At 42.5% G+C, this 15052-nt stretch overlaps 1 protein-coding gene across 1 annotated transcript in view; it reads left to right on the top strand.

Annotated features, from left to right (window-relative positions):
* The window catches only part of arhgef40 (Rho guanine nucleotide exchange factor (GEF) 40), a 36273-nt gene that overhangs the window by 13710 nt on the left and 7511 nt on the right, over positions 1 to 15052 (top strand). The window contains 18 exon segments of the mRNA XM_054601684.1: positions 2 to 857; positions 1119 to 1357; positions 1451 to 1639; positions 2355 to 2469; positions 3280 to 3373; positions 3501 to 3587; positions 4412 to 4528; positions 5355 to 5453; positions 5544 to 5695; positions 6806 to 6944; positions 7949 to 8068; positions 8835 to 9026; positions 9147 to 9656; positions 9769 to 10166; positions 10600 to 10849; positions 11933 to 12022; positions 13649 to 13664; positions 13667 to 13854. Of these exon segments, the coding sequence (XP_054457659.1) occupies positions 2 to 857; positions 1119 to 1357; positions 1451 to 1639; positions 2355 to 2469; positions 3280 to 3373; positions 3501 to 3587; positions 4412 to 4528; positions 5355 to 5453; positions 5544 to 5695; positions 6806 to 6944; positions 7949 to 8068; positions 8835 to 9026; positions 9147 to 9656; positions 9769 to 10166; positions 10600 to 10849; positions 11933 to 12022; positions 13649 to 13664; positions 13667 to 13854 (3851 nt within the window).

Genomic DNA, 15052 nt, shown 5'->3' with positions numbered 1-15052 from the left:
CGGCGAAGGCGCAGCGAAGACGGGCTTGGGCGGACATCGAGGCACCCTCAGCTGGACGGGGACTATGTAGAGCTGTTGGAGCCCAGATTGGGTCCTGATGGAGGGGTTGACACAAGGCAGAGGTACCTGGAGATGCATGGAATTTGTAAGACCAAGACTTTGCCCCTGTGCAGGAGAAGTAAAGCCATCAAACTCCGGAAGGGGAGGGCTTGGGGATATGGGAGACTAGAAGGGTCAGGAAGCTTTCGAGCTGCCAAAAGGGACGTAGTTACCCCAAAAGGTGACATTTTACCACATAGACCTCCACCAGGTGTCCCTGAACCGGGCAAAGGGAGGCAATCTTACTCTTCTTCTGTCCACGACTCTGATGAAGGAGATAAAACCAGCAGAGACTCTGGAGGCCTGGAAAGCCATCGGCCTTATTTCGATAGCCTGTTCAAAGAGAGGAGGCCCGGCGTGGGCAAGGAGAGAGATAGCAACAGCCTCACCCAGCCGGTCAGAGACAACCACACGGGTAAAGACTCAGAGAGCGGCGATAGTTTTGTCCAGGACGTGACTAACCACAAAGTCGGGCATGTCATAGAGGGTCACTCAGATCACGGATCTCATTCAGACTCTGTTTTCGAGGATACAGATAAACCACTGAGCGGAGACAGTGACACCACAACCCCAACATCAGACGCACCAGAGAGACCCTTCACTGGAGTTTTAGAAAGCGGAGAAAATACCAACATTGGATCTAAAACGAAAAATTCGTCGAACTCAAAGTTGAACGAGGAAAGGGATGACGGAAAGACTGAGGACAGAGTTTGCCCCAGAGGAAAGGAAGTTAAAACTGCAGGATTCAGAGCTCCAAGGTACAAACGTATTTCCTATGGGCCTTCCTACTTCTTATTTGTTTTCATTTTCACACTTCCGTACAGAAAGTACAGATCAGTGACACCTTGGTGCGAAATCCGCGTACAGGTCGTCTGAACTTACTTACACATATAGTCCTGAAATCAATGGTACAAACCATTCTAAAAGACACTGTGTCCAAACAAATACATTTCTAAATCGATACAAATTATTAACTGTCTGTTGCACCTCATTAGTACCTTCCTGTGCTTTGTCTTCAGGAGGAAAAGGAAGGGAAAGGGGGCCAAACGGAGGGCTAGGTCTGGTGGGCGTGCACACCAAAAGGGATCAAAGCTGCAGGGTAAAGCTGCTCAACCAAGTCCCACCACCTGCTCTACTTTGACAAAGCAGCCAGTCACAGAGGAGAACCAATCGGAGCAAAGAAAACAGGCGGACGAACCTGACGGAGTGCCACCTTCAACTCCGGGGGGGAAAGAGGACACAAGGAAAAGCAGCGCAGGTCTGAAGGATGATAATGCATGAGCATCAGATGCTATATCTCAAAAAAACAAACATGGACAAACATTTCTTTAACTTTTGTATCCCTCAACAGAGAAAGAAGCCGGATCGTTGCCTGTCTGCAACGGCCAATCAGGCACATCCTTACTTAACCACTCTAATGAGGAGGCGGGGTCAGGAGAGACATGTCAGAACGTACTAAATGGTGTTCCATCTAAAGAGCCTCCCCTGCTGAGGGAACTGGACACAGAGCTTCTCCAGTCAGGGAAGCTAAAGTTGACAGGCAAGTTTATTACAGGCCTTATGTTTGTTATGCTAGTTAGCATTTAGCTCAAAACTCCTACTTTGACTACCAGTTAGTCTTGTGGATGTGTGACTTTGTTGTTGTTGTCCAGTACAACGTTGGGCAAGAACCCGAACTGTCTGATTAACACAAATTTGCCTCAAAAATTACACTTTTTTTCCCGATTCATAAATCATTCAGATATGAACATACATACACGATATACATACTGTTAGATACATTATCCAGGGATCTCTGGTGTCCATTGTGGATAAACGTCCATAAATCCACTTATATGTTCTAGAAAAGCAGACGCAAAGATCAAAGATCATCTGGAAGTTTTCTTCAGTATTCAAATATATCGTTTTTTTCTGTACATTTTATAGTGAGAGTCAAGTGCAAACAGGAAGTGCTACTAAAAGTGTTCATGCTGCAAATTTGATAAACTCTAGCAGAGCTCAATGTGCTGCCCACAACGAACTAACAAACTGACCTCGTGGCAACATTTTTTACTTCCTGGTTTTACTTCCTCATTGCTTCCCCTAAAGCATTATGGGATGTCCAACTCAAAAAAAACTTGATTATGCAAAATAGAAGTGGACGACGTTGACCACCATAGAGTTTATATAAAAAAACCAAATAAAACCAATGTTGCAGACTGATCGTAGTCCCAGAGTTTTAGAACCTTTCTCTTATTTTATCATACCGGCCACAGGTACAGTGGACAGGCTGGGACGCGCTCTGGTGGTCACAGAGACGGATGCATCAGAGGAGAGCTTCTCTGAGGAGGAGATGGCCCGGGTCCTGGCCTGCTACTACAGAATCACTCGGTAAGGTTGTGTTTTTCAGATATCCAGAGATATAAGTCATTTGTTTTTATTGTACGTTACCCTCCAAAATACGCCTCTAGAGATCTCCAGGAAATAAAGGCTTGTCAGTGAAGTGGGCCTTAAAGTGCACATGTTATTCATTTTATACCATAAAATGTTGTCCTGTTTACCCAGATTCAACCACTGCTTTCCAATTTGGTGCCTTGCAACACTCTTTTACAAACCTGTCCAGCCAAAAGTGCTACATTATGATGTTTGACTTGACTTGCTTTTTTTGCTGACTTGGCCAAATACAGCAAAAGGAGGGGCTAAGAAACTGATTCATTACATTACATTACATTACAGTCATTTAGCAGACGCTTTTATCCAAAGCGACTTACAATCAGTAGTATATTACATATCATTCACCCATTTACACACTGATGACAGGCTACCATGCAAGGTGCCACCATCAGACTCTAACTAACATTCATGCAACATCCAGTCCACACCGATGGCAAGCCTTCGGGAGCAACTTGGGGTTAAGTTAATTTAACAAACATCTTGGAGCTTGCCAGTTTACTTGGCACAATCACCACCCAGCTGTTGCTCACATCAAGTCTGAACAAAAGTTCCATAGCAGGTTTGGGAAGAAATATTATGACGTTTAATGTAAATGTTAAAATATAGATGAGCCCCTAAGTTTTATCTTGAAGAGTAGACATCACTCTTCTTTACTTTTTACATTGCAGGTTCTCATTTAAGAATAAATAAAACACTTCTTTTCTAACCACTGCTCCTGTTTAAACCCTCCGTCCGTCCCTCCATCAGGCCTGCAGCTAAAGAAAAAGGTCTCACAGTGTTAATGGACAGCAGACGCTCTCCGCCCTCCACCCTCTGCTTCTCTGCTCTTAAACTGTTCCAGGTGAGATGAAAAGTTTGTCCAAATGTGCTAAATGCTTGCTTGTGTTGCTCTAATTAGCCTGCAGATGTGATGAAGTAGCTCAAGCACATGTGTCTTTTTTTCTTTCTTTTTTTTTTGTGTGTGCCAGGTGTTGGTTCCTGGCGGTCTTGGATCTGTTCTGGTTTTGGTGGGAGAGCAGCAGGAGTCCCTTTCTCATGATGTGGAAGGAGCAGAGGTGACCTCATACAGTGCAAATCACATGTTTAGTTTTATTCCTTTTATTTGCATGTCGAGGTGTTAAAAAAACGCAGGTAGAACACCCACAAGGAACTTATAAAAACATGTCAAAACAACAGTGATAGGATGTGTGGGAAAACATTTGCAAAGTAAACCTCCATTGGCCGTCATGGCCGCAAGGATATCTGCTAATATATGAAATTCGAAATGAAACACCAGGCTTTGTTTCTGTCCCTTGCTAAAATTCGCTGAATGTCAGACGCTGTAGTGCTTGAATCTAAATGAACCTTATTTCCATACGTTTTGCACATCTAGAATTTGCAAATAACTCGAATTTGACTTGCAATTCAGCTCATTGTTTTTGCACCGATCAGCAGAGGTCTTTCTCTCACACACACTCACATGAGATTTTTCTTTTCTTGCCATGTGGTTTGTATTTCAGCTTGGCAGTGTTAAAGCGTTGCATGTTAAAGGGAAATCCCACCCAAACGTTTTTTGGAGATGCGCGCCGTTTTAATCTGTCTTTTCTTGTTGTGTGGTTGTAATGATGTTTAATCCTCTTGATACATAAGAAAATGGAGATGATGCAAATTTAATAGGAGCTTTCTCAGCTTCTTTTTTTTTTTTTTTTTAAGTTGAAAAGAAATACGGCACACCCACAGAATTAAGAAGTAAGACAGCTTTTATCAGCTTTGTGAAGTCTTTATAAAATAAAGATATTTGCAAACATTAAAGCTCTTTCCCTTTTCTCTACAGTCTTTAGCACCTATTTTGATTTTTCTGCCCTTCATTTTTTCCTCCTCCTCTACTGTTTTTGTCCAGATCCACATGGTGCGAGGAACAGCGGTGCTTCAGCAGCATGTTGACAAGCAGCAGCTGCCCAAAGAGATGGACGGAGACTTCACACACTGTCACTCAGACTGGCTGGCCTTCAGACTAGTGAGAATCCACTGCTTTTTGTCTGCTTGAATATCATTTCTTCTCTTTCCCCCCCCCCAAAAATTATTTCTCCTAAATTTCTACATATGCTGTAGTTTTTTTCCATTTTCCATGCTATTTATTCAGTTTACTGACCTGAGCGTGCATAGTAGTGGTCTTGAGGAAATTGAGCAGGAAATCACTTCAGGCATTTAAGATTGATATCAATACTTCTGTGGAATTATTCTGACGCAGCCACACGGTCTTACACATACACAACATAAGTAGCTTTCACAGCTGGAGGACTTTACACCACTGTCATTCTGCCATTTTTTTAAAGTTCTCATTAGTTGTTGTTAGCGACTGACTTTTGTATATCTCTCGTTTAACATATGACCATGAAAAGCGTGGGAGTCGAGTGGGAGAAGGAAACGTTTGGAGAGTAGGAAGGATAAGATAAGAGGATGTCGGCTGGAAAGAGCGTTTGGTCTGGTGGTGGTCGATGATTTCAGAGATTCGTGATGAACTGGGAGTGGATGATAAACTAAAGCAAAAGGAGGTCTGAGAAGAATCTTAAGGGCTCTTAATGGCTTTTTTTTTTTCCCCCAGACAGTTTATGTTGCTTTATCCAAACAGATGAAAACATTTTCCTATCCTCTGTACTTTCTCTGAACTCTCTCATGGGCTTTGTGAAAAACAAAGAATGAACAGTGTCATACACCAACCTGTGTCTACTTTACTTACTGGTTGTGTTTTGAGGTATTTTGATGGAAAAGTAGGATGCTTATCTCAAATCTTCTGATTCCAATCCTTTTTTTTTTTTTTTATCTTCATTTTTCCCCTTCAGAGCCTCGAGAGTCTGACGGAGCACTGCGAGAGCGCCATCGCACTTCTCGGAGAAGCACTGCAGTCTATGGACTCTGAGCCCATGCCAGACAACATCAAGGTAGTAAAGCCTGACATGACTCTCACAATATCTGTATATCAGCAATTTGATGAAACAGAAAACATCAATGAGCACATTGTTTTTCTTCAGGCTGTTCCCCAGAGCATCGACAAACACAGACAGCTCATGGCGAGCGTCCTGGCCGACCCACGCTTGACGGAACCACAGCAAAGGGGCGGGGCGTGGCTGGCGGGACTGACCAATAGTGCAACCGGACTGGCACAGAAGTCACCAGACTGCAGGTATTGGAATTTTTATGTTGTACTAGAAATTTGGTGCTTTTTTTGGGTCCCTTTTATGTCATATTTTCCTTCTTTTTTTTTTTTCTCTTACCGCCTTCTTGCTTTTGATGCAAAGTCTGCGGCTTGTTGTTAGGGAACTTAATTAAAAAAATTGTACAAATAGAACCTCACATAGCAACATCATTTCCGCCAACCTAACACTGTAAAACCCTCAATGCTTTTACGACACTGAAAATCACCACAGTCAGTGAATGTATCTTCATTGGTAATTATCATGGAAATACATGAAATAAATTGTCTAATAATATTCAGTATATGTACTGTTGTATTAAAAGACTCATTATTACAGTAGCAGTGTGTGCACCTGCATATATTTCTTCTTGTTATGATGCTAATGAGACTGTACACAGCTGGAGTATACATTATACACAGGCCTATTGAAGTAGGACTATTTTAAATACAAAGACTTCACGACAAACATCTATTCTAATTGGGAAATGCTCAGATGTGCAGAAAACCACTTTAAACAAGCAGCTTGGTCCCGAGGGGCCAGAAAAGAGATCTGCATGTCCTTTGCCTTCCCTGTTCTTATATTTGATTGAGGGATTTTATTTTGTTTTGTCAAGATGAGTTATAGGTTAAAAATACTCCTCATGGTAAAAAAAAAAAAAATAAAGTTGTTTGTTTTCATCCCAAATCAAACAAAAAAAGGAAACCAGCCAGAGGGGAAAAAGAAATGTGAACTTAACATCAAACGGAGGACTTGTTTGTTTGTGGCCGTCGACAGCTTAAAGATGATCTAAAGACTGCAGTATTTGGAGCTGTTCTATGTATCCAGTAATGAGTTTTGGCTCAGTCTGCACAAGACTGAGGCCAAATACAAGTATAGGCTGATTGCTGATTTGATTCTTTTTTTTTGCGTGCATGGCAGTTGGTCTGCGAGGCTTGTTCGTTTATTATAATTACATCCTTTCTACCAGAGACGATAAATATTCTGTGTCATTAGAATTAGAATAGGAAAAAAAAAAAAAAAAAAAAAAAAAAAAAGAAACGCTCCTGTTCATGAGTGATAATTTGCCTGGTCATTTTTTTTGACATTTGTCCCATCAGGGCTGCTCTCGCCGCGACCTCTAAACTCTACGACAGCGTGGATGACGCCCTCCACCGGCTCGTCCGGGTGTCCAACCAGAGAGGTCGCGACCTGGAGGCTCTGGGACGACTAGCGGGGCTGGTGGACAAACTGGAAAAGGTGTGTGAGGGAGGAAGAATGTTTGGTTTTGTTCTCATTTCACAAAACTGCCTGTCTGTCTGCTGCCTGCTAAATCTTAAGAACCAAACTACTGTATAAACTACAAAATTAGCCACTGTAGGAGAACTAGTTGGGTGATTACATTTAGAGTTTACACATCGTTTCATCCTCACTCCTCTCACAGGGTTTGGATGGAAAGTTCCTGATTTGCTGGTATTTACTGACAGCTGTGTTTTATCCAAAATGCGCTCAATCTGCTCCCTTGTCTTGCTGCCACACAGCAGAACAAGATGGATACAATATGTCCAAAGCATTGCAGTATTCTGGGGAAAACATATACACACTAGGGCTTCATGATAACTTTAACTGTTATTCTACAGAATTTCCTTTTCTGTAAACATTTTTTATATATTATTAAATATTAAATACTGCTATAGATATAATGTAAAAATATTTCTGAAAAAAATATATAGATTAGCTGAAAATAAATGAGATTATGTTGTAAAGTTGGTGCACTTCCACAAACTACTGAAAACTACTTATCGTAGAAATGCAATAAATAAAATCGTATACATAAGCAAAGTAGACCAAATTAAATAAGATCAAATGTGTCCTAGTGCACTGCCACAAACTACTGAAAATGAATTCTCAACAATTTGGTTAACTATATTTAACATATTCCAGTTACATAGCGAAAGCAGGGGAAAGCTGTAAAAGTAAAGACGGGGTGCGCTGGATTTATAACGCAAGACAAAACGAGAGCATCATTGCGAAACAGAATATGGCTGAATAATCGTTTTATCTGTATCTTGTTTTCATAATTGACAATAAAAATTTGATTAATCACCCAGGCCTTTATAATAATTAAAGTCATGCAATCTATCTCTTCCCACTTCGTGTACACTTGTCCACCAGTGTTTCTCGTCTCCCTCTTTGTCCCTCATGTGGAGTAAAAAGCCTGGTGTCCTCCTCTCACCCCTCTCTCCCTCTCTCTTATACCCCAGTGTGATAAGGAGATTGAGCAAGTCCAGTCACAGCTTGAAGACTACAAGGACCCTCCTCTGTCTCTCAGCAGACTCTCGCTCAAACAGCAGAAATTCAAGACGTTCAGAGAAACAGCCAATGTGAGTGTTACTCTGCTTTTTTTTTTTTTTTTTTTCTGTTTGCACAGCATGGAATCGTCTGCATATGTGTGTATGTTTGTTTGTATGGACAATGATAGAATATAGTATTTCCTGCTGGGATTGTGAGCCAAACAAATTTGTTTGGCTCACAATCCCAGCAGGATTCTTCAAATTAAAGCCACTATGTTAGGAATTCAAGAATCCCTTTATTTGGCGCCATTAAAAATCCTTTTACAGATGAAAAGTTAATAAGCAATAAAACACACTGTTGCTAAATTAAATACCGTCAGGCGTTTTACTGCAACAGCCTTTCTCGGTCTGTTATGACCACTACCAGAATTCTTTATATTACTGAATCTCTACTTACTACTACTACTACTTTTTTTGCTTTTACCTAACTCGGGGTCAAAGTGGACGCTGTTTAGCAAAAGATACATCGAGTTAAACTGGAAATATTCCATTTAAACAACAGTACTGCATTTTAATTTATGCTCTATGGCTGCAAGACTTTTGGAGCCAATAACTAAACTATGCAAATGTAAATGTGAACAGATGTGTTTGGAGGCCACTTTGCTGTTCGCTGGTATATTTGTCATTCTTGTGGCCAATGTCGAAGTCTGTCGGGATTTTCTCAGCAGAGGCAGTCGCCCTTATTCCATTCATGGTTTCCCCCAAACGCATCATGTCAAGCCTTCTACAGTAAACACTTGAGGGATATTTTTTCCAGGCAGAGACCTCACAGTGGATCTCCCTGAATTCCTTTTAGGAGCTGCACAGCGAGACTCTGTCAGTGCTCAGCAATCTGGAGGGCTGGTGCGAGCTGGACTGGGCGGGCCTGAGCGCCGTCCAGATCCGGCTTCCCCCGGTCAGGGAGAAGCTGAGAGACATGTCCCACTGTCTGTCTGACTGCTGGACCACCCTGGACAACACACAGAGGCTGCTGTCCACGCTGACCGAGGTAACGCTGCACAGGAAGCCGTCCGTTATGCACACAGGAAGTTCTGATTTCACATTAACGCTTCTCAAATGTTCCCAAGGGCAAATAAGAGTCATCTTTTCTTTCCTGTCCACTACGCAGGCCACCCAGTGGTGCGAGGTGGTGTTCTCCACCTCCTCCTCCTCCCCCTCTTCCACATGCCCCCTCGCCTCCCTCCCCCCGATCCCACCGTCCCGTTTCCAGGACGCCCGTTCCTTGGCCATAGAGCTTGGCGGCGGGCCTCTCCTGGATCTCTGGACGCAGACTGTGGAGCGCTACCAGCGGACCGTGGCGCAGGTTAAACCGCGGTTCCTCCAGACGGACAGGGCCCAGAATCAGGGCCAGGGGAGGCCCAAGACGCCGTCCGCCAGCAGCCTGTGGGACCTCATGGGCACGGAGGGAGAGGGCGACTGGGGGTTGGGAGCCGGAGGAGGCGACGGGGGGATGCAGTCCTGGGGGTCCCTGGCGTCGCTGTTCAGACCGCAGACCTGCTCCACACTGAAGATAGGAGAGGAGAAGGGGAATAAGAAGGAGGGAGCAGGGGGAGGAGGAGCGGGTGGAGCCGGAGGAGGGAAGTTCCTGCAGAACCTTCTGAATCCCGCGAAGAAGAGTGTGAGCTTGTGTTTTGTTTTTTTGTAGTATCCTCTTGTCCTGTTGAGGGCCAAATTTACAAGAAATAATTGTATTCCTTTAAAGACTTGTCACCATTTCTCTCGACTTTCAGCCCACAGAGGCCCCGCTCCCTCCCAAGCCGCCCAGGAGGCGACACCCGAGCTTTGACCTCCAGGCTCTCCTGGCTCCCCGCAGAGGCACGGCCTCCCCGAAACCTGCAGAGTCCCCGACCGGCGGGCCGAGCCGCAACTCCCCCATGTCGTGGCTGGGGAGGCGGGCTGTAGCTGACCCGGTGATCGCCACCAGCATGGCTGCAGCGATCCCAGGATGGGCCGCAGGAGGAGGTGGAGGAGGAGGAGGAGGAGGAGGAGGAAGTGGGGTGTTAATTCGAGGGGTGGAAGTCAGCAGCAAGGAGGTGGTGGACCACACGGGGTCGCCGCGGCAACACGTGCTGCTCGGGAGGACGGAGAGGGAGACGGGGACGGATAGGGCCGGGTCAACTGCACAGAGGTGCGTTATGAGACATTTTTGCGTCTTTTTCTTTACTTTCTATAAAACGCACTTCTTGTGTGTGTGTTTTTGTTTCCTGTGTTGGAACTTTATAGGAAAAATAAGCGGTGGAAGATTTGAGTTTTGGCTGAGAGCAAGACTAACATTGTAAATTACATTAAGAGTAGGCCGGGCTGAGATGAAAAAGTGATTCATCCTTTTCCAGCTGAAGTCTCTTTCAGAACAATTTCATCCGTCAGCATGCAATCTCAGATAATTCCATCATTACTAACTGTTTGATCTCTGGCCATCGCTCACTGCTATCTTCACTTCCTCTCGCCTCCCACTTCTCCTCTTTCTCCCAAATGCGTTCGCTCTTTTGCAAATTCACTCACCCGTCTGTCTCGCTCTCCTTATCATCTCCTCGTTTCTCCCCCCCTTTTTCGCCCCGCAGTAAGCTCTACCTGCTCTGGTGCAGGATGCTGAGTTCAGAGAGGCAGTATGTGGCCATCCTGAAGGGGGTGGAGGAGACGTACCTCCCCCTGATTGAGCTCTCGGACACCCCGGCCTCCATCAGGGGGAAGGCAGACGCCCTCTTCCCCAACTGGGCCAGCCTCAGTGCCTTCCACTCGCAGAACCTGCTCCCGGCCATGGAGGGCGCTCTCGTGCAGAGCTTGCTGCAACAGGACTGCTTCAGCAAATATGTAAGTTCAAGAATGTTGGAAAAATACATTTAATTGTTTTAAAATCTGGGCTTTATTAATATTCTTTAAGCCATCATCATTATCTGGCTTGTGACCCCAGGGGTTTCTTGCAATCCTCATTGTTTAAGAAACGCTTTAGATAAAACTATTTGACAAAAACAAAAAATGAATAGAGGTCTAAAAAAATTGCATGTGTAGAAAAATATACTACCTGGCCCCTCAGGTTGCATACCACTGATTTACACCAATTATGCATGGATAAAACTGTGCATTACAGGACCAAAACTACAAAAATAAGACCGACATTGTTAAAAAATGTAAGCTTTTTATTTGTATATGTTTAGTTTTTTCCAGGAAACCCCATTAAAGGAACAGTGTAACTTTTTTATTTCATTTTTCATCTATTTCTTGGCAGGTTTGTTCACATTTGTGTGTAAAAACTAAGATAAAGATGTGTTTTGAGTCAGACCTCAAGATTTAATTATTACTTTGCAGGCGAATGCATCACGTATATGCAACAGAGGATTTTGTACAGAAATCTCTTTTGTGTAGTGTTCATTTTGACAGCTTTTTTGGTTTTTTTTTTATCATATTTAGTCAACCTCATCCTGTTTTTTCTGTTCAAGTTTTAATTGAATAAATATCTTGGCATTTTAGTCAAAGAAATGTAACTATTTTAGTATAGTTTTAGTGAATCATAACATTTTAGTATTTCTTTAGTCATCATAATATATTAAACACTTCAGTCAATCTAGTCGAGCCAACATAACACCTTGTTCCTTCTCTGCCTGGCGTTGTCATTGTTGTCCATTGAGTCCTCCTGACTGCGCTCATTGCACATATTATATTGTAGTTTTTGATAGCGATATTAACGTTTGTGATAATTACTATCAGATATTTATTACAGATTGTGCTCTTAAATTTACCAGAATGTATCAAAAATAAAAGCTCAACTTTATTCTTGTAGCACTTTTCAAGAGTTTTGTGTTCTTTTCATAATTAAAGGGCAGTAAAAAGTGGAACTCCATGTCTGCAAAACTTCCACTTTGTTCTCTTATTTCTATTCCTCTCTCTCACAAACAGAGGGAGCAGTTTCTCCAGTACTCCCACTACATCAGGAACAAACCAGAGCTGGACTCTCCGCTGGTCACTCAGGCTGTCGACTTCTTTAAGGTGAGAGTCATCACGTTGCTGCAGTCTGAATAAATCCTTGAATATCTAAAGCATCAACTTGTTGTGCCAACAGAGATTTTGGCAGAAGTGTTTCAATATGACGAGTTTAACCAGTTTATCTACTGTCAAATAATTACAGTAAACATTTCAACTGAAGAAAAGTGCTCCGTCCTCACAGATGATCGCACATTCCTCTATCTATACAAACAAGAGTCATAGGGGGTCATAACATTTTTTTATTTGGTTATTTTCCTTTTAGTAAATCATGTTAAACCACAACTTGAGAACATCATAATAAGTAATTTTGAGTTGCACATCACATCACAAGCACAAAGCAATTAAAGTTGCTTTATTCAACGGTTGCTGCAATTAAAAGAAGGAGCTGTATACAGTAAAGATAATTACATGTTTAATGTACACTGGGAAAGCCAATTAAAGGCGGATTATAGAGAAAAGTAATTTGAGCGTGCGAGCTACAATTAACTAAAACTAATACATAGACGGCAACGTGAGATTACCAAGAGGACTTTAGAGGGAGAGATCACAGCGCTTAAGATCCCATTCAAGTTGTCAAGAGTCTCATAAAGGAGCACTTCTAAGAAAGGGCCAGCAGGAGGCGGTGTGAGTTCACGTCAAGGCTTTAAAAGGGCTTGAACAGATTGTGGATTATGGCAGCAGGAGGGTTTATGGGTTATCATGATGGACGCGATGATGGCGATCATTTTGGGGATGGCGGTAAAGACTGTAATGAAGATGAAGACAGGGACAGCACATGTGGCAACTCTGGCATGGCTTCCCAGAGGGAGAATGGGATTTCACTTAGGAAAAAAAAAAAGAGAAAATGATGATGGGATGTCTTTATGTTGTACAGTGTTTGTATTTGTCAACCTTTATGGCTGTAAAACCAAGTAACTTTAAAATGAAATTACCAAAATAATACTTATCTGGATTTAAAGAGCACCACGTCAAAAGCAGAGGGTGTTTTTGGTTTGTTGATTTTTGGTTATTTTAGTATTGTGATGTTACATTTGTATTATTAATGTGATGAAATAACTAAAAGCTAAAAAGTCATAACTAGTATTATTTCATAAACATTGGAATTTCTGACCGAAAAGAGACAAAAAAAAGGCCCCAAAACAAAACTACATTAGTTTCTTTATTTCATTTCCACAACTTTTCATTTGCCTACACATACACATTTTGAGTTGATTTGTTTCACATGACAAAACTTAAAAATTACTTCACGTGCATGTTTTATTTAATTACATTCTGGAAATGACATCAACATTTTTTTAGATGTAATTAAATAATACATATTACTGTATTATTTAATTACATACTGTAAATTGTTAAATTGGCCAACATGCATTTTGATAATAGAGCCCTATATGTCAGATGGCAAAACTTAAACCTCACAACTATTCAAATGTGCCTTCTTTTCTCTGTCTGTGCAATGCATTATGGTCAATGAATGCAATGGCTGAGTGAGTTGTATTGTAGTCCACCTTTTAGTTTGCAATGTGGGTGCTCTTTAAGGTATTTTATAATCTGGATATGATGTTAAGACACCATAAATGACAACTTTTTCTTTTTTTTTCCTGTGACTCCTCCCCCCCCCCCCCTCAGTCCAAGCTTCCCCCGGCCTCCCCCTCTCCCCCCTGTCCTTCCCTCACTGCCTCCAGGCTCCCACCCAGAGGCTGGAGCAGTACTGCGAGGCCCTGGAGGAGCTGGGAGGGATAAACCCCGCCTCTGACTCCGCCCTCTCCATCCTGAGACACGCCCAGAGGCACGGCGAGGACCTCAGGGCCAGCGACCTCATCGTCGGATGTCCGGTGAGAGCGTCTGTCCCAGTTTATGATCAAGTCCCACTTTTTTTTTTTCTTTTTTTTTTTCTCCTCTCTCAGAGGGGAAAAAGAAACTAACTCATCCTGATGAGGTCAGGCAGCTGGAAGAGACGGCATTTTGATCACTTTTAAAAATAGAGTAAATTATTTACAGTTTTCTGTTCTGGGAATTTGTAGTTTAGAAAAAATGCAAATGCTCTGAAGGTTAAGCATGTTTTAAATGTGCTTCAAAGTTTATTATTTTTATTTTTTTTTTTTAACTACAAGTGCACAACCAGAAGCTCATTCTCCAAATTCTTTCTACTACTTGAAGATTGTATGAGGTTTACTCATCACAAGAGGCCCAAATGTATTGTGAACCACAAAGTTCTTCTGGCTGTAGGAAACAGCTTTTGTCGAGTGGGTGCGGTGATAAAAATCCAGGTGAAAAAAAACAACAGGTTTGAGCCGTTATTCTCCTTAGAATCCTGTTTTTTTTTTTTTTTTTGTACAATTAAAATCTGAATTTAAAGGAAATTGTCTTCCATCTTTCTCTGAAACGCAAGCAGAGGAAAAACAAGAAAATAAAAGAAAGCAAAGAGACTTTTGTACCACTCTTGCTTTGCTGTAATGGATTAAAAAACAGCTTTAACCTTGATCAAAAAGTCAGAAAACCCCCACATCCACTTACCCCATATTGTGCCACTCTGACACAGCAGTATCATTCAGAGCTAGTCGTGACAAGCGTACACTCCCACACACACACACACACACACACGAACACACACACACAAACATCCTTTCCCCCCCCCCCCTTTTTCGAGCAAGGTGGGGGGGAAGAGATTACGGCAGCACAAACACTTCCATTGAGCTACTTCAAATCGAGCCGCAAAAGCTCTTCAAGTGAAAAGAACTGTAAGTGCAGGTGTGTGTATGGGCGGGTGTGTGTGTGTGTGTGTGTGTGTGTGTGTGTGTGTGTGTGTGTGTGTGTGTGGGAGGGTGTACGCAATGTGTGTGTGAAGCATCACTTAAATGATGACCCACACATCTCTAGAGGTTTAAAAATAAAGGTTCGGCATGACTGGTTGCTGGTAGATGATCTATTTTTTTTAATTTTTTGCAGAGAGAAAATGTATGGTTTGTGTCTTTGCTCGTCTCAGTATTGAATCCTTGAGGAGCGTTGTTACATAAGATTTGACTTTCATCA

Source organism: Anoplopoma fimbria, chromosome 7, assembly GCF_027596085.1.
Source record: "Anoplopoma fimbria isolate UVic2021 breed Golden Eagle Sablefish chromosome 7, Afim_UVic_2022, whole genome shotgun sequence".
In the NCBI taxonomy this organism is placed as follows: domain Eukaryota; kingdom Metazoa; phylum Chordata; class Actinopteri; order Perciformes; family Anoplopomatidae; genus Anoplopoma; species Anoplopoma fimbria.
Note: the sequence above shows the minus strand (reverse complement) of the source record. Positions and strands in the feature narration are given on the sequence as shown.